The 26,448-nt window shown below is 37.1% G+C and overlaps 1 protein-coding gene across 2 annotated transcripts; it reads left to right on the top strand.

Moving 5' to 3' along the window:
• Positions 1–5,758: 5,758 nt before the first annotated feature.
• Positions 5,759–8,619, top strand: LOC145093872 (1-aminocyclopropane-1-carboxylate oxidase homolog 1-like). 2 transcript variants are annotated; one of them, XM_079032117.1, is made up of 4 exons: positions 5,759–5,898; positions 6,077–6,732; positions 7,666–7,987; positions 8,096–8,619. In XM_079032117.1, exons 2-4 carry the CDS (start codon positions 6,104–6,106, stop codon positions 8,345–8,347), a joined length of 1,203 nt encoding a protein of 400 aa, XP_078888243.1. In that variant the 5' UTR covers positions 5,759–5,898; positions 6,077–6,103; the 3' UTR covers positions 8,348–8,619. The 2 variants fall into 2 exon arrangements, with proteins under 2 accessions (XP_078888243.1, XP_078888244.1); XM_079032118.1 differs by having other exon boundaries at positions 5,769–5,898; positions 6,082–6,732.
• The last annotated feature ends 17,829 nt before the right edge of the window (positions 8,620–26,448 follow it).

The raw sequence follows: 26,448 nt of genomic DNA, 5'->3' as shown, positions 1-26,448 counted from the left end.
TCGACGATCTTTTTGACAAGCTACAGGGAGCATCTTGGTTTTCCAAGATCGATTTGTGTTCAGGCTATCACTAGATGAGAGTTAGAGATGAGGATGTGCAGAAGACCGCTTTTCAGACTCACTATCGTCACTATGAGTTCCTGGTGATTCCGCTTGGGCTCACCAATGCTCTTACCGCGTTCATGGATCTCATGAATTTTGTGTGCAGACCGATGCTAGATCGGACTGTGTTAGTTTTTATCGATGACATCTTGGTGTATTCCAAGACATAGGAGTAGCACGAGGAGCACCTGAGGGAGGTGTTAGAGACATTGAGGAGGGAGAGATTTTTCACAAATTTCTCCAAGTGCAAATTTTTTGTTGTGCGAGGTGTAGTTTCTGGGGTACCTCATCAACCATAACGGTATACTGGTCGATCCAGCCAAGGTAGAGGTCGTGATGAGATGGGAGGTTCTGAGGTCTCCATCTGAGATTTGGAGTTTTCTTAGTCTGGCGGGTTATTATCGAAGATTCATCTAGGATTTCTCCAAGATATCATTCCATTGACCCGACTGACCAAGAAGTCAGTGACATTTCGTTGGGGGCCTAAGCAGCATGCAGCTTTCAAGACTTTGAGGCAGAGGCTGTGCGAGGCACGGATCTTAGCCCTACCTGAGGGCGTTGAGGATTTCGTGGTGTATTGTGACGCTTCTATCATGAGTTTAGGCGCATTGTTGATCTAGAGAAGACACGTCATCACTTAGGCTTCGAGGCAGCTGAAGCCTTATTAGGCAAACTACCCGACGTATGATTTGGAGTTGGGGGTTGTGGTTTTCGCCCTCAATATTTGGCGACACTACCTCTATGGGGTTCTTTGTAACATTTACACGGATCAAAAGAGTTTGAGGTACTTGATGGACCAGCCAAATCTGAACATGAGACATCGATGGTGGTTGGATGTGGTGAAGGGTTACAACTGTGAAATCATTTATCACCCGGGGAAGGCTAATGTGGTTGTCGATGCTTTTAGCCGCAAGGCATTCGCAGCCCCGATCAAAGACATCTGCTTGAGGATGACAGTAGTGACTCCGCTTTTGGAGTGGATTCGGGAAGCCCGACATGAGGCAATGAAGGAGGAACATCAGAAGAGTGAGCGTATCGTGGGTTAGATTTCCTCCTTCGACTATGATAGTCGTGGGCTACTCATACTTCATCATATGGTGCGGGTTCCGTGTGTGGGCGATGTACGCGAAATCCTGATGGAGGAGTCGTACAAATCCATATTTTCTATTCATCCCAGGGTGACGAAGATGTATTGGGATGTTCGCCCTAATTATTGGTGGCCCTACATGAAGTGGGATGTAGCCTGGTACGTTGAGAGATACTTGACTTGCAGGAAAGTCAAAGTAGAGCACGAGAGACCTCATGGCAATATGCAGTCGTTGGATATTCCCGTGTGGAAATGGGAGGATATCACTATGGATTTCATTACAAAGCTTCCCAGGACCGCTTGTGGAGTGGATTCAATATGGTTCATCGTGGATCGGTTTGAATAAGAGTGATATTTCATCCTGATCCAGGAGAGTATATCGGCTGAGAAGCTAGCCGACATCTACGTACGCGAGGTGGTGGCACGACATGGAGTGCTAGTCTCGGTTGTGTCAGACCGAGATGTTTACTTCACTTCCAGATTTTGGAAGCAGTTTCATGACGAGATGGGTACTTGTTTTCACTTTAGTACCGTTTTTCACCATAAGACGGATGGGCAGAGTGAGAGGATGATTTTGACTCTAGAGGACATGTTGTGTGCATACGTATTAGATTTTGGAGGGAGTTGGGATACGTATCTTCCGTTAGCGGAATTTTAGTATAACAACAGTTACCACTCTAGCATAGATCGACCTCCCTTCGAGATGTTATACGGGATGAAATGTAGGACCCCAATCTGTTGGGGCGAGGTGGGTCATAGAGTCATGGGGAGTATTGAGGTGGTGCTCAAGACCATGGAGAAGATCCAGCAGGTCCAGAGCAGGCTCCAGACTGCTTAGAGTCGGTAGGAAAGCTATGCTAACAAGCACCATTCAAACCTACAGTTTCAGGTAGCGGATATGATCCTCCTAAAGGTGTCACCATGGAAAGGTGTCATCCGGTTTAGGAGGCGGGGCAAGCTGGGTTTTGGCATGCGTGGGTCGGGTTTTGTATCGATCGGATCTGCCAGCCGAGATTAGTCAGATCCATAACACTTTTCATGTCTCCCAGTTGCGGAAGTGCTTAGTGGATGACTCCGCAGTTGTGCCTTTAGAGGATATTTAGGTGGATGACAGTCTGAACTACATAGAGAGACCAATAGCCATTCTCGACAGGAAGACGAAGGAGCTGATGAACAAGAGGGTAGAGTTGGTAAAGGTGCAGTGGTTGCACCGTAAGGGGTCAGAGTGGACTTGGGAGCCCAAGGAGGAGACGAGGGAGCACTATCCGGAGTTGTTCAAGGCAACAGACTTCGAGGACGAAGTCTGATTCAAGTAGGGGAGAATTGTAACATCTGTGATTCGAGGTAATGGTAAATTATTTAATTTATTGTAAATAATTGATTGGACTGTGAGAGTAATGTTGGACTATTTGAGTTGGGTCGTTAGTAAGTGGGCCGACTGAAGACGTACGTTAGGCATATGCTTAGCGTACACGGGGCGTAGTGGCAGCATTGGATGGGGGTGGGGGGTTGATATGCGTTCGCGAGCCGACCCAAAACCATAATTTTTAAGGTTTAAGTCATATAAATACATTATTATGTCCCAAACCCTAGCTTCCTTACCAGCCTCTCAAACTCAGAAACCTTAGAAAGCCTAACCTGCTTCATCTTTGTGTGATTTTGATCTTGTGAAGCCATTTTGGTGGTATGGAGCTTGGAAGGAGAAACAAGAAGTTGGTGAAGAAGAACTTGTGTAGCTTGAGCTCAAAGATCTGAGATATAGTCATCATCTAGTAGTCCTTTGAGGTAAATAGCTCACAACTTGCCTCATATATGCTTAGATCTATGGTAATGGTGTTTTGGACCTTTTTGGTCCCAAGAATGGATTTTTATGGTCCAAATCCATTTCTAGGTTTAGGGCTACCACCCTTAGTGCTATATGAGTCCCAAGGACAGAAAGTTACCATCTTTAAGGTCTTATTGTGGCCATGCACGAGTATTAGTTATTTCTATGGAAATAGGTTTCCATATTTCAAGTTTTGGGTCCATTAGGAGCTTGCAAACCACCAAGTAATCGACTTTATTGGTTAAGACACTTAATTGGACTTAGATATGTGTTTGGAGCTTAAGGTCTTAAGGGATTAAGTATTTTTGGATTTTATGGCTTAACAGGGTAGTACGTTAGGCGTACAAGCCATGCAACCTGTACACTTAGTGTACATAGGAGTAAGCCCCGCGTACTCACTGGATTAGGGTTTCCGTCATTTGGGCCTCAAATTTGGGCCTTTCCATGGACTTTGCTATTTTGGGCCATAGTAGGCCATCATAAATCATTTAGTTTATGTTAAGAATATGTTGGGCTTAAGAGAAGGCCCATTTGAGGAGTTGGGCCCAATTTAGAAAATTTGGCCATTTGTGGGCCACTAGTGGGCTTGGGAAGGCTAATAAGATTTGGTCCTTTCATGTTATGGTGATGGGCCTTAGTCATGGGCCAAATTAAATCAGGGGTAAAACGCTCATTTTTACCCTAAGAAGGACTATTAGTTTTTCACTAAGTTTTATTGTGGTAATGATAGCTCAGGAAGTCGTCTGAGCAGCCGTTAGAGATTCCTTACCGTGAGATTCTACATTCAACTTTGCGAGGTGAGTTACCTTCCTGTATGAGTAAGTCTAAGGCACCAAGGTCGGCCTACTAGTAATAATTTATATTAGAGATGATTGCTTTGTGATAGTTGTCTGGTATGACACTATCTATAGAGATTTTTGTGCTTGTATGCTATGTATTATGTGGTAGTGGTAGGAGGGGTGGAATAGACCTTATAGCCGGTTGAGATGAACCAGAGGGTAGGTCGGGAACCTATATATGCTTGACAGTATGTATATGCTATTTTATTATGTGGTAGTAGTAGAAGGTGGGATAGACCACGTAACTGGTTAGAATAGATTGGAGGGTAGGTTGGGCACCCCAGATATGCCTGACATGGTAGGTCGAGCACCCAAATATGCTTGACATGGCAAGGTCGAGCACCCCAGATACACCTAACAGGGTAGGTCGGGCACTCAGAAATGCCTGACAGGGTAGGTCAGGCACTCAGATATGTCTGACAGTATGTGATTATGTGGTATGATGTGGGACCTCACTAAGCTTCGTGCGTACGGTTTTCAGTTTTGGTTTCAAGTGCTTCTACTTCGAAGGGAAAGGAGTTGACATGATCGCAACACATCACACTATGATTTTCCGCACACTAGATCTTTGGGAATTGTACTATGATTTTATTGTTATGACATAACTTGGTTTATTTAGATATTGGTTTTGATTATGCTATGAGATGATACCATGGATGTTTTTAGATCGTTGGTTTTTATAATTACTTAATTAAAAATAAAATTTTTAATCATGAATTTTGGTATTTTGTGGGGAAGAACCTTATTTGTGAATATGATAAATAAAACCCCTTTCAGATAAAAGGGTTTTTTGCAATTTGGAGAGAGAGAGAGAGAGAGAGAGAGAGAGAGAGAGAGAGAGAGAGAGAGAGAGAGAGAGAGAGAGAGAGAGAGAGAGAGAGAGAGAGAGAGAGAGAGAGAGAGAGAGAGAGAGAGAGAGAGAGAGAGAGAGAGAGAGAGAGAGAGAGAGAGAGAGAGAGAGAGAGAGAGAGAGATCATTGGGTGGGGTGGGCCCTTTTTTCTTTTTCTTTTATTTTTAAATTAACAAAGCACCAAAATAAAAACAAAAAAAGAAGAAAATAAATTAAAAATGTAAAAATGTCATTTAAAGTTTACGAGACCAAAACTAAGAAAAAATTCTGATTTTGAACTATAGATGCCAGTTGGAAACTTTTTGAGCTTTATCTACAGTTTTTTTAAAAATGTAAAAATGTCATTTCGAGTTTTGTCTAATTTTCGTCATTCGTTGCTCATACACCAAGCCTCTAGTGGATAGGCAATAGTAAGTTGTGTTACTCTGCTGCTGCTTTGTTCTTCTTATAGCGCTGCCCTATGTGAAACCAAGCTTCAGTCGTTTTCGTCGATCGTCGATGCCCCTACTGTTTATCGATCATTTATTCTAGGACTAGTTAAGGTTGTTTATCAGTTATATATGTAGTTCTTGTTTCTTCTTGACCATTTGTACACCTGTAAAACTATCTTTTTATTTTTGCCGATTGCTGCAGGTTGTGTTTTAGTTAATTTTATCTTCTTTGTTCTAAAGAAAACTTGGTTTGTTACCAAATATATAGTATTATTTATATATAAAAAAATCATATTACGACGTAACTATTTTTATGATTTTCTTGAAAAAATTGGAGCGATTCATGTTACTAGCTAGTCTCGTTTTTGTTTGTTAATGAAATTGTGCTGTTCAAAACTAAATAAATAAATAATAAATAAAATAAAACAAACTAAAAAAATTTGTTTCTAGAACTATTTTAGTACTATAAGCTTTGGCTGGCTCCGCATTCATATGCGCCACCTAACTCTTGTTTTATATTAAAAAAAACTGTCTACGCTTGCTTGCCTGCTGGACCCATGTTGTAAAAAAATAAAAAATTCATTGAGATTTCTAATTTTCACACATGCGGCAAATCACTAAAACAAGCTCCTCGCAACTATAAATTGCTTACCTCTCCTCAAACTCAATCTCACTCTTCAAAAAGCTCACTTCTCCACTTCTTCTTGTCTCGATCGCTGCTGCATTCACCTTCGTGTATCACCTCCGACGCCTGACTCTTCGTGTAAAATCTCGTTCCCATAATATGAATGATCTCTTAGCACTTAATTAATAATTTCATTTTCACATTTGTATTCACACTTAACGTTGAAATATTTGTTGTTAATTGTTATATATATATATACTCTGCATGGTATCTCTATCATTAATCGGTTTGTATATTCTGGTATTTATTGATGCAGCGTAGCCTCCAAAAGAACAAAGGAAAAATGGTTGCCAATAAATTGACAGAAAAGACCGAAGTTGTCGATAACTTGAAAGGAAAGACGGAAGTTGTCGATAACTTGAAAGAAAAGGTGGTCGCTATCGATGATAATCTCTCTGCATGCACACTTGACTACGACAGGAAAGCTGAGCTTATAGCATTTGATGAAACCAAATCCGGTGTCAAAGGACTTGTAGACGCTGGCATAACAGAGGTGCCTCGGATCTTCCGTCTACCTTCACCTGAAAACCCAAACTCCGACCAAAAGTCGCCACCAGAGCACAGTCTTCCGGTCATCAACCTTGAAGGAATCAAGGAAGATCCGATCCGGCGAAAGGAGGTGGTGAAGGAAATCAAGGAGGCATTGGGGAGTTGGGGGTTCTTTCAAATGGTGAATCATGGAGTTCCGATTAGCGTAATGGAGGAGATGAAAAAAGGAGTTTTAGGGTTTTTTGAACAGGATAATGAGGTGAAGAAGCATTGGTATACAAGAGACAGCAGTGGGAAAACGAGGGTGGTGTATAACAGCAATTTCGACTTGTATTCTGCTCCGGTGACAAACTGGCGAGACTCTTTCTTGTGCACCATGTATCCTAATCCTCCTCAGCCAGACGAGTTGCCTCCTCAATGCAGGTTTTGACTTTTAATATATTTTATTTCAATAAAATAGTTTCATAATGCAATGGATCAAAGTAACGCTTTTATAAAGGACTTGTAAAGTCGAGTTTGTCTGAAGTCACCGACATTTTTTGGGTATGTTATTTCTTCAAAATCCTTTGAAAATAGTCATTAATTAATTACAAAAAACATTATATAATTTTTATGAATAAAATAATCTAAAACGTTAAAAAAAATGTAAAAAGAAAAAAGAATTATTATGATTTCAAATTTGTTAAAAATAATGTAAAAAGAAAAAGTTAAATTTCGGGTTATGTAAACATGTGTACTTTGATAAATTATTGTTAACCATTGCCCTGAAGGCTAATTAATTTTGATTATAAATAAACCCTTATAAATAAAACCGTAGGTGACCTGTGGTTTATTTTTAATTTTTGTCAACTAAACTATTTCATCATTATTATTGATAACGATGGCATTAAATGAAGTCCAAAATATCAGTCCAAGTTATTGAGAACATGATCGCCTCAGATCTTGTCTTTGTGATATCATTTTTCATATAATAATTAACATATATTCAACTTGTAAATATATAATTATATAATAGATAATATAAATGATGTTTTTTTATTATTATTTCAAATAAACTTGTAATTAATGGCGTTTGTTTTATGTACAGTTTGAATGTTTAATACTTCTACATGTATAAGTGGTAAAGACTAATGTACACAAATACTAGTGTATAAGCTTTCACTAAACGACCGAATCATATCGACCCAAACAGACCCTCAGTCTTGAAGCCTTTATCTGACCCGATCAACGAGCTTGAAATTTTTTAAGGACCCATTTTGAGCATTTTTTTCAGGATCGATCCAAATTCATATCTACACATAGATTTTGGCATGATATGTATTTTTTTGTTTGATTGGGATATATATACACTTGCAGAGATATTTTGTTGGAGTACTCAAACCATGTAATGAATCTCGGACGTTCTGTTCTCGAATTGATGTCAGAGGCTCTAGGGTTGGACTCAAATTACCTTTTAGATATGGGATGTGCAGAAGGGCTTTCTATTGGCAACCATTACTATCCTCCTTGCCCACAACCTGAGCTAACGATTGGCACCCTTGAACACACCGATGCCGGGTTCATTACCATTCTTCAACAAGATCATATCGGTGGCCTTAAGGTCTTTTATCAGAACGAATGGACCGATGTTCCAACCATACCAGGAGCCTTTGTAGTGAATGCTGGAGATCTTTTACAGGCATCTCTCTCTTTCTCTCTCTCTCTCTCTCTCTCTAATATAGTTTATTGTCCTTAAATAGTTAAGTGTACAGTGTACTAATATATAGCATTCCTTGAAATTTTATAGCTAGTTACAAATGACAACTTTGTAAGTTCACGACACAAAGTGATGGCAAACAAGGCTGGTCCAAGGATATCGATGGCATCGTTCTTTATGAGATACCTGACTGATACAGGAAAGGTATTGGGACCAATCAAGGAGTTGCTTTCCGAAGATAATCCAGCAAAGTATAGAGAAACAACAGAAAAAGAATTTTCGAGTCACTACCATCAGAAAGGACTTACTAAAATTTCCGCTCTTATGCATTTCAAGATCTAGCTCAATTATATGACTTAAATTGGCTCCAAGATGAAGGTCTCCTTTTCTCGTTCTACTCGTGGTCACCTAATCTATCTTTAAAATTGTTTCTTTGCATTACAATAAAAGTATTATGTTTTAATAAGAAGCTGACAAAAAAAGTTAGTGGCTATATTGTACCTAATTCACTACGTAATCAAATGTAATGACAAACGTTGAACGCTTTTGCGGCTTCAAAAACTCCAAGTATTGTAAAGGTGAATTTACTAGTTGGACTTTGGTATATTTGTTTATGTGCACGGTTATTCCTCCCTCGTATAAAGAATACGAGTATAAGGGAGATATTTTGAAGTGTTTTATATTATAGGCCACCAGAAGTCAGAAACAACTAATAATAACTACAGCTTCTTAAATGTTAGAGAAGTCATGCAAACCTATAATTTATCGATACATATATATATATATATATATATATATATATATATATATATATATATATATATATATATATATATATATATATATATATATAATAAATTAAAATTTTCAAAATATAGTGAGCTTTAATTTCGAATCATACAATCTTTAATCTTTTGGTGACCTATTGTTCAAAAATACACATTATAGAGTCTGTTGCTTAAAAATGCAACACAATAAAACCACACGGACCATCCAAGTGCAAAAAAAAAGTTACGGACGAAACGTGCAATTTTGACCAAACCACAGGGACGATTTCATTAATTTACTCTTAATTCAACAACAACCAAAACTTCAACTAAAATCTTGCAAAATCATTCGATTACCTTCACCTGAAAACCAAAACTTTGACCAAAAGTCGCCAACAGAGCATAGTCTTTCGGCTATCAACCATGTAGAAATTGAGGGTGATCTAATCCTGCGAAAGGTGGTGGTGAAGGAAATCCAGGATGCATTTGAAATGGTGAATCACAGAGTTCCTATTAGCGTAATAGAGGAGATGAAAAAGGGAGTTTTAGGGTTTATTGAACAGGAGAATGAGGTAAAGAAGCATTGGTATACAAGAGACAACAATAATAAGACGAGGGTGGTGTACAACAACATTTTCGACTTCTATTTTGATTCAGTTAGTAACTAGCGAGACTCTTTCTTGTGCACCATGGCTCTTAATCCTCCACAACTAGTTGAGTTGCCACCTCCTTGCAGGTTCTGACATTTAATATATATATTTCAATAAAAAAAAAAAAAAAAACTTCCAGTCATTATGGTTATCAAAAGTGCACTTTATTAAAGTAAGTGTTAGTATATATAATTTTTCACTCATATAATAGGTTATACCATGCAATTGGGATATATATGAGTGAAAAATTATATATATATATATATATATATATATATATATATATATATATATGAAATTTAAGAGGTACATATTTGATAACTTAATGTATAAATCTGTTATGTACAAATCATTTATCTTTTTATAAACAAAAACTAATTATGGGATAAGATAATCAACTAAAATATTTAAGGAAAGAAACAACAATTAATTTTTTTTTAACATGGGCATGATGTTTGCCAAAAGGTTGTGCATGAAATTTTTCTAGCATATCATTCACAAAATTTATAGCCATTGAAACAGTCAAATAATATTTTTTGAATAAAAAAATCATTCATTGAAACAGTAATAACTGTAGCCTCCGCACTGCACGAATATATACCTGCATATATATATATATATATATATATATATATATATATATATATATATATATATATATATATAGGTTCATGTGAGACGACCTAATTTTATGAGACCGTGAGACGCAATTCTAATCATTCATTTGGTAGATAAAACAAAAAAAAATTAAATACAAAATAATTGAAAATTTTCGAACAAAAAATTTTCAAATATTATATTCGGAATTTATATTTTCCAAAAAAAAAATACAAAAAAAATATTAAAAAAAACTACCGTATTTTACATATTCAAATAGAATAAATAGAATATTCTACATATCTGAAAAATCTAATATAATATTCTAACATTCTAAAAATAATAATTAAAAAAACAATTTTTGGATTTTTCCTTTTATTTTGCATTTTAAAATTATTTTTAGATTTGGTCTCACGGTCTCACAAAATTAACATGGTCTCAAATGAACCTATATATATATATATATATATATATATATATATATATATATATATATATATATATATATATATATATATATATATATATATATATATATATATATATATATATATATATAAACGCCTTAAATAACGTTTTTATAAAAGGACATTTAAACTTTAAAGTTGAGTTTTCTTGGATTCGTCGACATTTTTTTTTGGGTGTTATTTCTTCAAAATCCTCTGCGAATAGTCATAATTGCAAAAAAATAATTATATAAATTTTATAAATAAGACAACTTAAAAAATGTAACGAAAAAAAAACATATATTTATGGTTATTTAACAACATTTGTACTTTGATAAATATTTTGTTCGCCGTCTTTTGATAATAATTATTTTTCAACCATCTTCCTAATAAATAAAACTCTAGATTACCTTGGTTTATTTTTAGTTTTAATCTACTAAACTAATATTAAACATTATCATTATGATCGGAACGATTTTAAACGAAATCCAAGATATCAAACCAACATTTTAGGAACATGTCTCTTCATCGTCTTTCTAGTTTATTTATTTATTTATTTTTTTAATTTCAAACAATAATAATCAATAAATATTCCACTTCTAAATATATAATAGATAATGTAAAGGATGATTTTTTATAGAGAAATTAAATATCATCCTACATTTTGTTCCTACTTTTCTTCCTACCCATTTAAGATGATGACAAGTGTACAAATTCAAAATCTCAATCAAATTTAAATTAAATTTAATGATACTTGTCACCGTCTAAACACAGGTAGGAGAATACTAGGAACAAAAAGTAGGAGGCTATTTAATCTCTTTTTTATACACTTCCAAAGATATTTTGTTGGAGAACTCGAACCAAGTTAAGAAACTCGGATGTGATGTACTAGAATTGATGTCTAGGCTTTAGGGCTCGACCCAAATCATCTTTTAAATGTGGGATGTGGGGAAGAGCTTTATATTTTCGGTCATTACTACTCTCCTTGCCCACAATCTGAGCTAACGATTGGCACCCTTGAACAGACCGATGGTGGTTTCATTATGATTCTTCAAAAAGATCATATTGGTTGTCTTAAGGTCGTTTATCAGTACCAATGGGCCGATGTTCTAACGAGTTTTTTTATTTTTTAAGAATATGATTGTTTCCAATTTCCTTTGCAAAATGAGGTGGTTTTCTTTTTGTTTGCAAAAATGAGGTTGTGGCTCCATTTTCTTTCAATATGTTTATTGTAGAGTTACATAAATGGTAAGTAGAACCTCTATAAGTTAATACTCCATAAATTAATAACCTCGATAAATTAATAATTTGTCCGGTTCCAACTTGGGTCAAGTACAAAATTAGACCATAATCGATAAAATAATAAAATCATATTTTTTTTGAAATCTCAACATAAATATATTAGTCACAATGAAACTATAAATTAATAATTATTAAAATATTCCAAAATTCTACAATTGTCTACTAAAAAATGAATCTATAGTCACATTTTTTTTGTGAACATCAAATCTATATTGAGTTCATCTTTAAATCTCTTGATTGCACTTATGAGTTGAGGCACTATATTCTCATATTACAATAAAAAGTTGTGAAGAGTTGTTGCCGCTTGCAGTGCTTCTTTCCGAGTGACCGGTTCCAAAGGTACTAAATCATCATCAACCGAATTTTGAACGACATCCGTGATAATGTATTCAATGCGTTGAACCTCCTAACATTCATTATTTTCACCTGGATAATCCAACAACTTATTCACATCCATTTTGTGCCAATAATGCATTCTCGTTCTCAAGTTCACAAATGTCTTCTCTAGAATTTACATCGTTTAAATCAATTGAGCCGGTTGGATTAGCCGAACAAATTTTATAGTGTTGAAAACAATTTTCTATGGACACTTGCTTCACATTTCTCCAAGTCGGGACTAGCTAGTTGATGACATCTAAAATATTAATCTTTTACGGGGAATAAATATCCAACTCTTTAATATAATAATTTATTAATTTATCGATATAATACTATCTTGCTAAATTAATAAAATATATCAGTTCCAATATTATTAATTTATAGAGGTTTTACTATATATAAAACTCTAGGTGGCATTGGTTTATTTTTAGTTTTAGTCGACTAAACTATTATTAAATATTATTATTATTATAAGGACGGTACTAAACGAAAACCTAGATATCAGACCAAGATTTTAAGAACATGATTCTTTAGATCTAGTTAGACAATAATAATCAATAAATATTTCACTTCTAAATATATAACATATAATATAATGGATGATTTTTTATACGCTTCCAAAGATATTTTGTTGGAGTACTCGAACCAAGTAAGGAAACTCGGATATGATGTACTAGAATTGATGTCTAGGCATTAGGGCTCGACGCAAATCATCATTTAAATATGGGATGTGGGGAAGGGCTTTAAATTGCCAGCCATTACTACTCTCCTTGCCACAATATGAGCTAACGATTGGCACCCTTGAATACACCGATGGTGGTTTCATCACGATTCTTCAAAAGATCATATTGGTGGCCTTAAGGTCGTTTATCAGAACCAGTGGACCGATGTTCCAACGAGTTTTTTATTTTTTAAGAATATGGTTGTTTCCAATTCCCTTTGTAAAACTGGGGTGATTTTCTTTTTTGTTTGCAAAAATGGGGTTATGGCTCCATTTCCTACAATATCTTTAGAGTTACATAATGGTACTGTAGAACCTCTATAATTTAATACTCAATAAATTAATAACCTCGAAAATATTAATAATTTGTCCGGTTCCAACTTGGGACCAATACAAACTTAGACCACAATTGATAAAATAATTAAATAATAATTTTTTTGAAATCCTAATGTAAATATATAGGTCCCAACGAAACTATAAATTAATAATTACTAAATTATTCTAAAATTCTAGAATTGTTTAGTAAAAAATGAATCTATATTCAATTGTTTATTATGAACTTCAAATCTATATTGAGTTCATATTTAAATGAATCTCTTGCACTTAAGCACTACTATAAAACCACTCTTTTACGACACGCAATGCATATCAAAAAACGTTCAGACGACATGCAAATGTGTGTCAAGGAAGGCCCTGACATAACGAAAGACGACACATTTTTGCGTGTCGTCTATTTACGACATGCATTTTCGATGTGAAGTTACGAAGCGCATTTACGACATGCATTCCATGTCAAGAAAGGCCCTGTCATTAAGAGAGATGACACGCATTTGTGTGTCGTAACCTTACGACGCGCGTTTAGGACACACATTGTCACAACTGGCATTTTAGCTAGGAAGTTCTATTCTCGTGTAATCATTCAACTATTGTAAAACACATACTCTAAGTAAATATCACCCAATGCTCATTTAAATTCACCTCTCATGTTCAACAAAGAGTCTGAAAACCCTAAGAATCTCGGTTGAAGTCCATATTGGACTAAGTTTTCCTTATTGGGCCTAATGGACCAATAAACATTCAATTCAACTATTTTGGGCTTGGAAACCCTATTTGGATTCTAAATGGACCCAATTCACAAATCTATAACATTTTGGACCATTTGGTCCTAGAATAATTCATTCTAACCCTAATGGGCCTTATTGGGCCATAATTAATCTAATCAACCCTAATAAGCCATAAATCCATTCTTTTTTGCCATTTTGGGTCATGAACTACCCTAAAGGCCTAATGGGCTGAAAAGTAATTATTAGCTGAAAGGTCAAGCCTTGAAATATGATAATGTTTAAAACAGACTCAGCGTCAGCGTATGTCTCAGCGTCAGCACCAGCGAATCAACAATTCAGTTTATAATAGTTTAGTGTATTCAGTACGTTGTAACAAATCTTGTATTTATCCTGTTTCCTTAGTTATCTTGATTTATTAGCTGGCGTATCCCTGAATTGTAGGGATCGTCTAGAATAGCAGTATATATTATTCTGTATAGGTTTGTGAATTAAACACGCTTTTCACAAACCCTAATTGTCGCTTTGTGCACACGATAATCTCTTTGTGAGATTATCTTTCTTAGTGAAAGTTTTTCTTTGTGAATTTCTCTTGTTCTTATTTATAGTCATTGTTTGATATTTCGATTGATCTAAAGACCTCTTCAATTGGTATCAGAGCAGGTTTCTTTTATCAAACAAATGGCTTCATCTTCTTCTTCATCAAACTCGTCAAATCATCCTTCTGCTAAAATCCCTCCTTTCGATGAAACTAACTTTGCTATGTGGAAAATAAAGGCCCTATATGCCTTGGAATCTGTTGATGAAGACATGTTGGACATCGTTGAAAAAGGTCCTTATGTTCCGATGTATCAGCCTCTTAAAAACAATGTTCCTGATGGCACTATGAAGAAAACTCCAAAAGAAAACTGGATGGCAGACGACAAGAGAAAACATGGTTTGGATGTTCGTGCTCGTGCCGCTATTAGCTACTCATTGCCATACAACATCTTTGGGCTGGTTCAAAATTGCATCTCAGCAAAAGAGATGATGGATACGCTGACTGTATCTTTTGAAGGAACTGAAGAAGTCAAGGCTACTCAAATAAATGATCTTAACCGAAGGTATGAACATTTCTTTGCTAAGAAAGGTGAAACCTTGACTCAAACCTTTAACAGATTCAATACTCTTGTTAACGATCTTCGGAGACTAGATCAGTTGAAGCATAGAACTGTTCTAGTGCAAAAGTTTTTGGATTCTCTAGGTGCAGGTTGGGAGAATCATGTTGATGTGCTGAAAAACAGCGAGAAGATCAACTCTATGGACTTACAAAGTCTCTATGGAAATCTTCGATACTATGAAGAATCCAAGCTTCAAAGAAAGGAACTGATGAAGGATTCTCAGCGTGAATCTTCTGTAGCTTTGTTCTCCAACAAAAAGCTTGTGGCAGACTCAGACACTGAAAGTGATTCAGACACTGATTCATCTAAAACTGACACTGATGATATTGAAAAGGTTGTAGCTAGTGCAGCCTTGATTGTGAAGACCTTTGAAAAATCAGGTCGAAACTTCTCAAAGTTTCAAAAGAAGATTGGTGGAAAGTTCTCAAAAGGGTCAGGAGCTGATAAAAGGCATGGCGCTGATAAGAAAGAGAAGGCTCAGTGCTTTAACTGTGGGAGCACTGATCATTTTGCAAAGGATTGTAAACAAAAGAAACAAGGCACAGATGAATACTGGAAGCAGAAGTACAACAAGCTGATTGAGAAGCTGAAAGCTGAAAATTTGGAACATAAAGTGCTTGTAGCTGAAGAAGAAAAATGGAAAACTGATGAAGAGTCATCAGATGATGAAGTCAAGTGTCTCATGGTCAAAATAGAGGACCCGGATATTCCCGATAAAGACAAAAGTACTTTTGACAATGATATGTCTGATGCTGAAAATTCCAGGAAGCACAACATTGACTCTTCTTCAATGTACCAGGTTAAAAACTTTGTTTCCTATTCAATGAATGAAAAAATCAAAATGTTTGAGTATTTGGGTGTCATTAATTCTAAGAAGAATCAAACCATAAGAAATTTGCAAAATCAAATTGATCTTCTTGAAACTGATATATCCATAAAAAATAGCATTATTGAGTCCACTCAGGAAAATCTTAGAATTACCAGTTTGTCAAATTCATCCTTGTCTGCTGAAATTGATGATGTTAAAAATCTTTTGATTAAAGAACAAACTGTGCTCCACACTTGGGCAAAATCTCATAAGAATGCCAATTATATTATCTCAGCTCAAATTCCTCATTCTTGTGAAAAAATTCTTGGGGGTAATTTTGCAGAAGCTGAAAAGGTTTTTAAATCACAAGAAAAGGAATCTGAGGTCTATTCCATGAAAGAGATGAAAAATAATTTCAAAAATAAGTTTGTCAGTAACTCTTTTATTAATCAAAGTTTAATTGATGAATATTGTACTGTTAATTCTGATGGTATCACTGAATGTAATGTTGAAATTACTGGAATTGATCCTACCTCTTATCCTACACATCTTGTTAGACCAACCCCTCTGACTGAGAATATTATTGCTTTTCCTATCTCTAATGGAGTGTTTCATGCTGTTCATGAACAACTCAAGCACCTCCCTGATTGCAATCCATCTGTGAATGAGTCAAAATCAGATACTGATATTTCATCCTCTAACACTGATCAAATTCATTCTGACACTGAACTCAGTCGTGACTCAGTGATAAACAAAAGGACTCAAAGCTCTATTGGTGAATCTTACATATCAAAATGTGTTAAATCAAAAAATTTGCTCACCAAGAAGAACTTTGGAACTAGAGTTTGTTACAGATGTGGTGACTCCTCTCACAAGATCAGTGAATGTTCTTTTGATAAATCATCCTCAAGAGCTGAAAATATTAAAGTTAGGAATGAAAAATGGACTCTTAAGTCAAACTCCTTAAATTGTCTTCCTAAGGAATGTTATAATCTATTATCAAATAACTTTGTGAATGACCCATCTTTGAATGGGTCAGTGTGTTCTAACTAGTTTCTCAGCACTGCAGGGTCAAGAGCATCTTTGGTACTTAGACAGTGGTTGCTCAAGGCATATGACAGGATCAAAGTCTCTCCTGGAAGATTATGTTAAGAAAACTGGTCCTGCAGTTACTTATGGAGACAATGGAAAGGGGTTCACTAAGGGATATGGAAACATCAAATGCAATAACGTGATTTTCCAAAACGTTTCATATGTTAAGGGTCTCAAACACAACCTTATTTCTATCAGTTAATTGTGTGATGCTGACTATGAAGTTCACTTTACAAAGAAAGAAGGCAGAGTTGTAAACACTGACAAGAACATCGTACTCTCAGCAAGTAGAAAAGATGATATATATGTTCTTGACATGTTCTCAAGTGACAAGGCACTGATGCATTGTTTCTTTACAAAGTCTTAGACGAATCTTAGCTGGATTTGGCACAAAAGGTTTTCTCATCTGAACTTCAAGAATCTATCTAAGATATCCAATCAAGACCTAGTTAGAGGGCTCCCAAAATTCAGCGTTGTGAAAGACAAGATGTGTTCAGCGTGTGAACAAGGAAAACAAACCAAGTCCTCTTTCAAACCCAAGTCATGTTCCAGTATATCAGTCCCTCTTCATCTACTCCACATGGACCTGTTTAGACCTATTCCTGTTCGTTCTCTAGGTGGAAATAAGTATACTCTAGTGGTTGTTGATGAGTTCACTCGATTTACATGGGTAATTTTCTTGAAGAAGAAAAGTCAGGCTGCACAGGAAATCATCTCGCTGATTCGTAAAAATGAGACACTGACAGGTCTTAAAGTTAAGCAACTAAGAAGTGATCATGGCACTGAGTTCCGAAACTCAACTCTTGAAGAATTTTGTGATCATAAAGGAATTGGACAAAACTTCTCAGCTCCTCGCACTCCTCAGCAAAATGGTGTTGCTGAACGAAGAAATAGAACACTGATTGAGGCAGGAAGGACCTTGATGATCCATGCTGGTCTTCCTATGTCGTTTTGGGCTGAAGCTGTCAATACAGCATGTTTTACTCAGAATCGATCTCTAATTCACAGGATTCACAAGAAGACTCCATATGAAATGCTTAAAGATCGAAAACCAGATGTATCTTTTTTTCATGTGTTCGGATGTCTTTGCTATATTCTAAATCAGCGTGACCCAAGATCCAAGTTTGAACCTAAGGCTGATAAAGGTATTTTTGTTGGGTACTCATCTATTTCAAAGGCTTTTCGTGTTTTTCATGTGAACAGGCAATGTGTTGAAGAATCCATTCATGTGAAGTTTGATGAGGAATCATACACTGATGAAAAAGTCACTCATTCTCCTTCTATCTTTCAAGAGCTTCTCTCTTGTCCATTCGATGAATCACCTTGTGCTGAGGAGAAGTCCGATTCTTTTGATCCTATCATTCCAGTTCCATGTCCCTTGAGTCAAGATACTACAGCCACATCAGCAGATAACTCATTAGATGCTGATGAAACCCTTGAAGCTGAAGACTCTCCTGAAACTAATAATGTGTCAGTGTCTATCTCTCCGGAATCAGCATCAGTCATTGAACATCGAGATCATTCTGTTAATCGAATTATAGGGAATATTCATGATGGTGTCCGAACTAGATCTAGTATACTTAATAACTTTTGCATGTATGTTAACTTTGTTTCAATGATCTTACCTGATAAAGTACACACAGCTCTTCAAGATGCTGATTGGATCAAAGCCATGCAAGAAGAACTGAATGAGTTTAAAAGGCACAATGTTTGGACTCTTGTCCCAAGATCATCTGGGAAGTCTATCACTGGAACTCGCTGGGTCTATCGTAATAAGGTTGATAAAGATGGAATCATCACTCGCAACAAGGCAAGGCTTGTAGCTCAATGGTTTACTCAGATTGAATCTATCGACTACGGGGAAACTTTTGCCCCAGTTGCTCGCATTGAAGCTATCAGGCTGTTTCTCGCATACGCATCCTACATGAACTTCATTGTCTATCAGATGGATGTGAAAACAGCATTCCTTCATGGTGTGTTAGAAGAAGAAGTGTTCCTAAATCAGCCCCCAGGCTTTGTGGACTAAGATCATCCTGATTACGTGTACCGGTTAGACAAAGCTGTTTATGGACTGAAGCAAGCTCCCAGGGCTTGGTATGAGACGCTGACATCGTATCTGCTTGAAAATGGATACAGACGAGGAGCAATCGACAACACTCTCTTCATCAAAAACAAAGGCTCAGATATGGTTCTTGTTCAAATTTATGTCGATGACATTATTTTTGGCTCTCCAAATGAGACACTGAGCAAGGAATTTGCAGAGATCATGTCTCAAAGGTTCGAAATGAGCATGATGGGAAAGATGACCTTTTTCTTAGGTCTTGAGGTTCAGCAACAAAAGACAGGTATTTCCATTTGTCAAAGTAAATATATTTCTGACCTGCTTGTTAAGTATTCTCTCAGTGACTGCAAACCAGCCTCTACCCCAGTATCTAAGACTGATAAGCTACACGCTGATCCAACTGGAACAGATGTCAATCACTCTCTGTATCGAGGAATGATTGGATCCCTCTTATATCTCACAGCAAGTCGTCCTGATATCATGTTTGGAACCATTCTCTGTGCTCGATTCCAAGCTAATCCCAAAGAATCTCATCTCATGGCTGTCAAACGTATTTTTCGATACTTAAAGGGAACTCAAAACCTTGCACTGTGGTATCCTCGCGACTCAGCATTTGAACTTTATGGATACACTGACTCAGATTATGCAGGATGCAATTTAGACAAAAAGAGTACATCTGGTGGATGTCACTTCCTTGGCAACCGTCTCATCAGCTGGTCTAGCAAGAAGCAAACATCAGTTGCCATCTCAACTGCAGAAGCTGAGTATGTTGCCGCTGGGAGATGCTGTGCTCAACTCTTATGGATTCAAAATCAGCTTCTCGACTATGGGTTCAAGTTCTCAAAGACTCCCATCTATTGTGACAACACCAGTGCCATTCAGATCACACAAAATCCTGTTCAGCACTCAAAGACAAAGCATATCGAGATCAGACATCACTTCATCAGAGATAATGTTGAAAAAGGAAAAGTTGTTCTTGAACATGTCAAGACTTCGGAGCAACTTGCTGATATCTTCACAAAGGCACTGGATTCTCAATCAACTGCTTACATTATTGGAGAGCTGGGAATGATTTCCTTGTAATTAATTTTGATGTTTAATTGTACTAATGTTTGATTTTATCTTATAAGCTGATGTACATTGTGCTGATGATGACATACTGATGATACTTGCTACTGAGCACTTTGGTTTGATTTCTTATCTCTATCTCTTCCTCAAATCTTCTAAATAAAAGTTGAATGATTCACTGTATTAAACCATACACTGATAACGACTTGAAACTCTTTGCCGATGGTTAGATCAAAACACCAAGATCTATCACACGCAACTACCCCTTCTTACCAATCTTACACTGACTCTGTGATTCAGTGTGCCAAAACACACACTGATGAGATTCTAAAAATCTTTGCCGATGGTTAGACCAAAACACCAAGGTTTATCACACGCAACAATCCTTTCTTTACCCTCCTCTTATTCAGTGTCTAACGATTCAGTAAGATACACCACTCACTAATGAAGTCACAAAAACTCCGTGTCGATGGTTAGATAATGTAACTAGTATCTATCACACGCACCACTCTCCTTGCTAGCCCTGAATAAGCAAGTTGTACCTTGAATTGACGGAGAAATATCTTCAGCATGTAACTTTTGTGTCACTGAGCTCAGCGCTTCCGCAAACACTGATTGACGCTTCACATTCAGTCAACGGCTCTTTTATCCAACGACTATATTCTACTCTGACAGGTTGTTACGATGCACCGTTATCCTTAATGACGATAATCAAGCAGATCAGAAGATAATCATTACCTTTTAAAAACCCCTTTTATTCCATATTTAAACCTCTTTCTCCCTTGGTTTAATTTTTCCTTCCCAAAAACCTTGAACTTCTCTCAAAAACCCTAGAATTCTCAAATACTCTCCAATGGCGGCATCTCTGTTCACATACTCCTCAACTTCTCGAAGGGTCATTCCTGCCCCAAACTCTCCTCCTCTTCCCATTCACATCAAGGCCACCAATGTAGTCTTCAACCCCGACATTCCAGAGGTTCATCGAGGTCTTGGACTCGATGATTTCGTAAATTTCTTGGCTTCTTGTCGCCTTCGATATGCAATCAGCGATGTACCATCCGAGTTCTTCCCAGAACAAGTATGTGAGTTCTACTACACTGCAACCGTTAATGAAGAAAACAACGCCATCACCGGAACCATTGGCCATGGAAGACACTCTGTCTTCATCACCGCATAACTTCTCAGTGCTGCTTTAAGGTTACCAATCTTCGAACCCTTCTCTGAACCTCCATCTATTGAAAGATGTAAACGCATGTTTGATCAACTGGGCTATGATCACTCAAAGGTTGGTACTCGATCAACTCTTATTTTGCGTCAGTGCATGACCCCAGGCTGGAAGTTTTTCACTGGAGCTCTATGCAAGTGTGTGGGTCACAAGTCTCGTAGTGGTGACCAACTGAGCAATTATGAGCAACAAGTTGTCTGCTCCCTTCTTCTCAACAAAAGGTTGGATTATGGGGCACTTTTCTTTGATCAGCTTGTTCAGCTTCTACGTGCAAATGTACGTGCTGATCATGTTCCCTTTCCACGCTGGATTGCCCTGGTATTCGACAAGTTCTTCGCTGTTGACTACTTTTCTCACTCTGGGAATCCAATCCAATGTCCTCGAATGTCAGTTCGTATGTATCAGGATGATCCTTTAGATACCGACATTGGAATCTCCGATCGGATGAGAGAATGGATTGCCAACCCATACACTGTGCCTTCTCTCACCGCTGACACTGATGAAGGAGGTGCTGATGGTCATCATATGGATCATGCTGATCAAGAGGTGGAGCATCTTGATGGCGATCATTTCTCCCCTCAACTGTCTCATCACATCATCTCGGACTCTGGTAAAGCCTCCTCAGCACCACAGGATTCGATGCCTCAGGGGGAGCATCCATCTCAGGGGGAGCATCCCTCACAGGGGGAGCATCAGTCTCAGGGGGAGCATCCATCACCAACAGTTCACCATTTCTCTCCAAGGATGCCTCCTAGCTCTCCAATTGTCCCAGGTACCTCAATGGTTCAAATTCCCGCTTCAGCATTTTCTGAACTGCTGTCACTGACTCGGGACATGAGTCAGCGTCTGCTTCGCATTGAGGTTGATGTTCAACAAATCAAGGAGGTTCTCCTACTTACTCCTCCCGCTGGTCCCAACCTTGATGATGCTCAAAAAGGGGGAGATACTGATGAAGATGCTGATGCTGATGATCATGCTGATGGTGAACCAAATGAGAAAGACACTGAACCTGCTGCTGACAACACTATCATTCAGCATGAATCTCCCAATCCGGTTCCCGTTCGTGAATCTGATTCTGCGGGGCATAATAGTCCAGCAGCTACTGAAAAGTTGTTTGAAGATAGTGAGCATGATGAAGAGCATGATGAACCTGATGACGAATGTCAAATTCTTGACATGAACTTCATTGATCCTCTCATTCCAGTTCAGCAAGAAAGCTCAGATGACCTTGAAGAATCTCATCCGATACTAGCTGATGATATTGCTGATCCCATCATTCCGGTCCGAGGAGAGGATTTGGATGTTGCCAGCGAAGAATCTCATCCGTTGTCTCAAAAGCGGAAGGCAGTAGATACTGACTTGGATGATTCTCAAACTGATAATTCTTCGTCTGTGAAGAAACCTAAGTCCATTGTCAGTATTGCAAACCTTGCCACTGAATGGAACATGTCCCCTGATCAAGTCAAGCAAATTCTTGATGAAGCCAATCGAGCTCAGCTTCTAAAGAACATTGCTCAAGCTGATGAATCCCTTATTCAGCACAAACTTCAGGCCAAGGGATCATTTGATGCTCAGATGCAGAAGTTCCTAGAATTTCAGTCCAAAGCTCAGTCTTCTCAACCTCCTACTGGCTCTAGTAAGCCTAAAGCTGACAGTGTTCTTGACCGGATTGATCGAAAGAGATTTGAAGATGTTTTCAATCGGCGAATGTGTGGTGACAAGATCATCAAGGTCAAAGCTTCCAAACCTCGAAACGAGAAAATCCTTTCGTGGCTGATTACTCGTCAAGGTCCTCAGCATTCATATACTGAGGTTGTCAAAAGAGATGAGCTGATAAGATATGGGTTTTCGGAATGGATGGAACTGCTTGATCTAGCATCCAAGCAAACCTCAGCTCACTCTTCCGAACTGACTTGTGCTCTTCATCTACTGATCAAGAAGGTTCAGCGTTTGGATCTTGTTCCCAAAGAACGACCTCAGCATCAAGGACAAAGGTCGTCAGTTCCTAGATCTCGAAGGACCAAGTTTCATGTTGATGGTGAAGAAGTACTAGTTTTAGACTTCGGTGCTGATGTGATTAATAATTCTCTTCCTCTCGGTGTTGATCCAGTTCAGCATCAATTCATCTCAGCTCCTGAACACGGAATGTTCTACCTTGATAAAAACAGGAGAATGTGTTTTCAGCGCACTACTGAGATTCCAAAAGCTCCAACCACTCACCTTGTTGGCTTAAGGCAAATGTGCATGAGTCATCAAGATCTATCAGGAGAATTTCACATTCTTATCGCAATGGAGCTGCTGAACAGAAGACAGGAGTTGCTGGACAGTCCTTACTGGCCAGTTAAAATTGAAGCTGAAGCTGAGTATGAAGAATTCCTTTCCAGAGGTGTCTTAATTTAGTTTGTTTTGAACATCATCATATTGGGGGAGATTGAAAGGTCAAGCCTTGAAATATGATAATGTTTAAAACAGACTCAGCGTCAGCGTATGTCTCAGCGTCAGCACCAACGAATCAGCAGTTCAGTTTATAATAGTTTAGTGTATTCAGTACGTTGTAACAAATCTTGTATTTATCCTGTTTCCTTAGTTATCTTGATTTATTAGCTGGCGTATCCCTGAATTGTAGGGATCGTCTAGAATAGCAGTATATATTATTCTGTATAGGTTTGTGAATTAAACACGCTTTTCACAAACCCTAATTGTCGCTTTGTGCACACGATAATCTCTTTATGAGATTATCTTTCTTAGTGAAAGTTTTTCTTTGTGAATTTCTCTTGTTCTTATTTATAGTCATTGTTTGATATTTCGATTGATCTAAAGACCTCTTCATTAGCCCTCATAATTTCGAACCAAGGCTAGAAATGGGCCAAGCTAATCTCCCTCCATTCCCTTTAGCCCATTTTCAGCCCAAGTAAAATCAACAAAAAGGGAGAAATGGCTAATTATCCAAGCCTTGCCACCTCACTAATGCATGGAGGTTTTCCATGCAAACTGCCCTTTAAACAAATACCCAATCCCATACATCTATGCACCTATCACATCTTAAACTCTCCTCCCTCTCTCTTTTTCTTCTTCTCGGCCGAAGGTAAGCACACACACACACATCAAACTCTCTCAAACACTCACAATAACACTCCTTCCTTTCCTCTCAAATTTTAGAAGATCTAGGGTTGATCAAGAAGATTTCCAACAAAAATCATCATTTTCTTGGAAAGTCTTTACATATCCAAGTGATATAACTTCATTCTCATGTTAGATCACTCCATCTAAGCAAGTTTTTGGTTATCATACTCCTAGAACCTTCCTAAGTTCGAGATCCACTCAAGAAAGCTTGCTAGGACCAAAAATCTCTTCATCTCTTCTTCAAAACCAAAACATCAAGCAAAGGTGAGTTCATACCCCTTTTTTTCGGTTTTTACATGATTTTTAGGGGAGAATACAAGTAATATGTGTAGATCTATGTGTTATATGCATGCCTTGTGTGACTTCTTATTTTATTTTGTAAAAATGTGTTAGATCTTAACAAAGCTCGACATCTTAAGTAACATTGTGTAAAGATCCATGAGCTAAGACACCTTACACATCATATTATCAAGTTGAAAGTTCTTATATGTTTAAGATATAAAAATTTAAAGCAAAAACCTTGTTAAGGGTCAAAATTGTCAAGAAAACAAAAGATAAGAGCAAAAAGTTATAATTACGGTTTTTAAAGGATCAAACAGGTCCTACTGGTACAAAAAGGGATTTTTAGGATTAACATGCTTTCCAAAGGGCCAAAAATGAAAATTTTAGCTTAATGGGCTTAATATTTGGGCCTCACGGTTTTGGGCCCAAATTTGCGAAAAAATGAAAGTTTTGGGTTTAAAAATATTATTTGACCAAAGTTTGAGTCATAAATGTAAATAAACCATATTTAGGGGTGAAAATAACATTTATTTCTAAATTGGACCAAAAATGTAACTTTTATAAAAATTGGGCCGAAATTGTCATTTTTACAAATAAGGGACTGAAAATGAAGTTTTCTACGAAACTGGGCCATAAATGTCAAAATATAAATTTTATGACTAGATCCATAAATTTCTAAACATTTGGGGCGAAATTAAAAATTTTATAAATTGTAGACTAAAGTGTTATTTTTACAAAACTTTGGGCCTTAATTGAAAATTTGAGGCTTATCGGCCAAGAACGTCGATATTACAAAAAGATGACTTTTTAATATTCAATTCGGTAAACATCGAGCTAAAGCAAACAACGAAGTAATAACAAATGGACAAAATACATCGATAACGATTTTTATTGGGCTTAATATTCACATTGAATGGCCAATGGGCCTTAAGGGTCCATTCAAGTGTATATTGAGCCCAATATTTTCCATGACATGTTTATTGGATCTTGTGACCCATTTACATGTTAATTTGGGCCTGAGCTATGTGTCACACATTTGTTGGGCCTTAGTGGTCCACTTACATGCCTATTGGGCCTAAATTACCCTCTTACATGCTATTGGACCTTTGTAGTCCATTTACATGCTAATTAGGATTGGACTGAAATTCACATGTTAGTGGATCGTAGTTATACCTTTACATAATTATTTAACTTCGTATACTTATATACATACCTTTGGGTTTGAAAACATACAACATTCACGTAAACATTAATCATGGTGGAAAACATAACAAATATGAAAGGTTGAGAAGTTAGTGAAAATTGTCGGTTGACACCTCTGAGTGTATAATCGTAGCCTGTAGTTATAACTAGAGCTTCCTAGAGGGAGAGCTGGAGTTTGTGTATAGATCTATACGGGGTGACACCCCACGCCTTAGATGTTCGCTATAGCTAGACTAGGCCAGTTTAGGGAGATAAAACCTTAAGCAAATACCTGCGGTTGGAAAACATCAAGACAGGCAACCTAGTCATTATCATGTATGGTTATAACGGCTCATATAGAGATCCAATACCAATTTAACATTTCGGAGATTAACCCTTCGATTGTGTCAATACAAAACAACTTAACTAATGATACAAGAACCTCGAAATTATTATAAATCAGAAAATATCAGATTTTCTGGGGGAATACCATCATTCAATTATAACTTACTTACAGTA

Source organism: Lactuca serriola, chromosome 3, assembly GCF_051521515.1.
Source record: "Lactuca serriola cultivar US96UC23 chromosome 3, Lser_US96UC23_V15, whole genome shotgun sequence".
Taxonomy (NCBI): Eukaryota; Viridiplantae; Streptophyta; class Magnoliopsida; order Asterales; family Asteraceae; genus Lactuca; species Lactuca serriola.
The sequence above is the reverse complement of the archived record's forward strand: the minus strand, read 5'-3'. Positions and strand labels throughout refer to the sequence as shown.

What these genes read in the sequence shown, in the direction of transcription:
- LOC145093872 (XM_079032117.1), top strand. Translation starts at nt 6,104, where the DNA reads ATGGTTGCCAATAAATTGACAGAAAAGACCGAAGTTGTCGATAACTTG. An exon ending in GAGTTGCCTCCTCAATGCAG is followed by an intron (nt 6,733 to 7,665) that starts GTTTTGACTTTT and finishes ATACACTTGCAG; the next exon opens with AGATATTTTGTTGGAGTACT. An exon ending in ATGCTGGAGATCTTTTACAG is followed by an intron (nt 7,988 to 8,095) that starts GCATCTCTCTCT and finishes GAAATTTTATAG; the next exon opens with CTAGTTACAAATGACAACTT.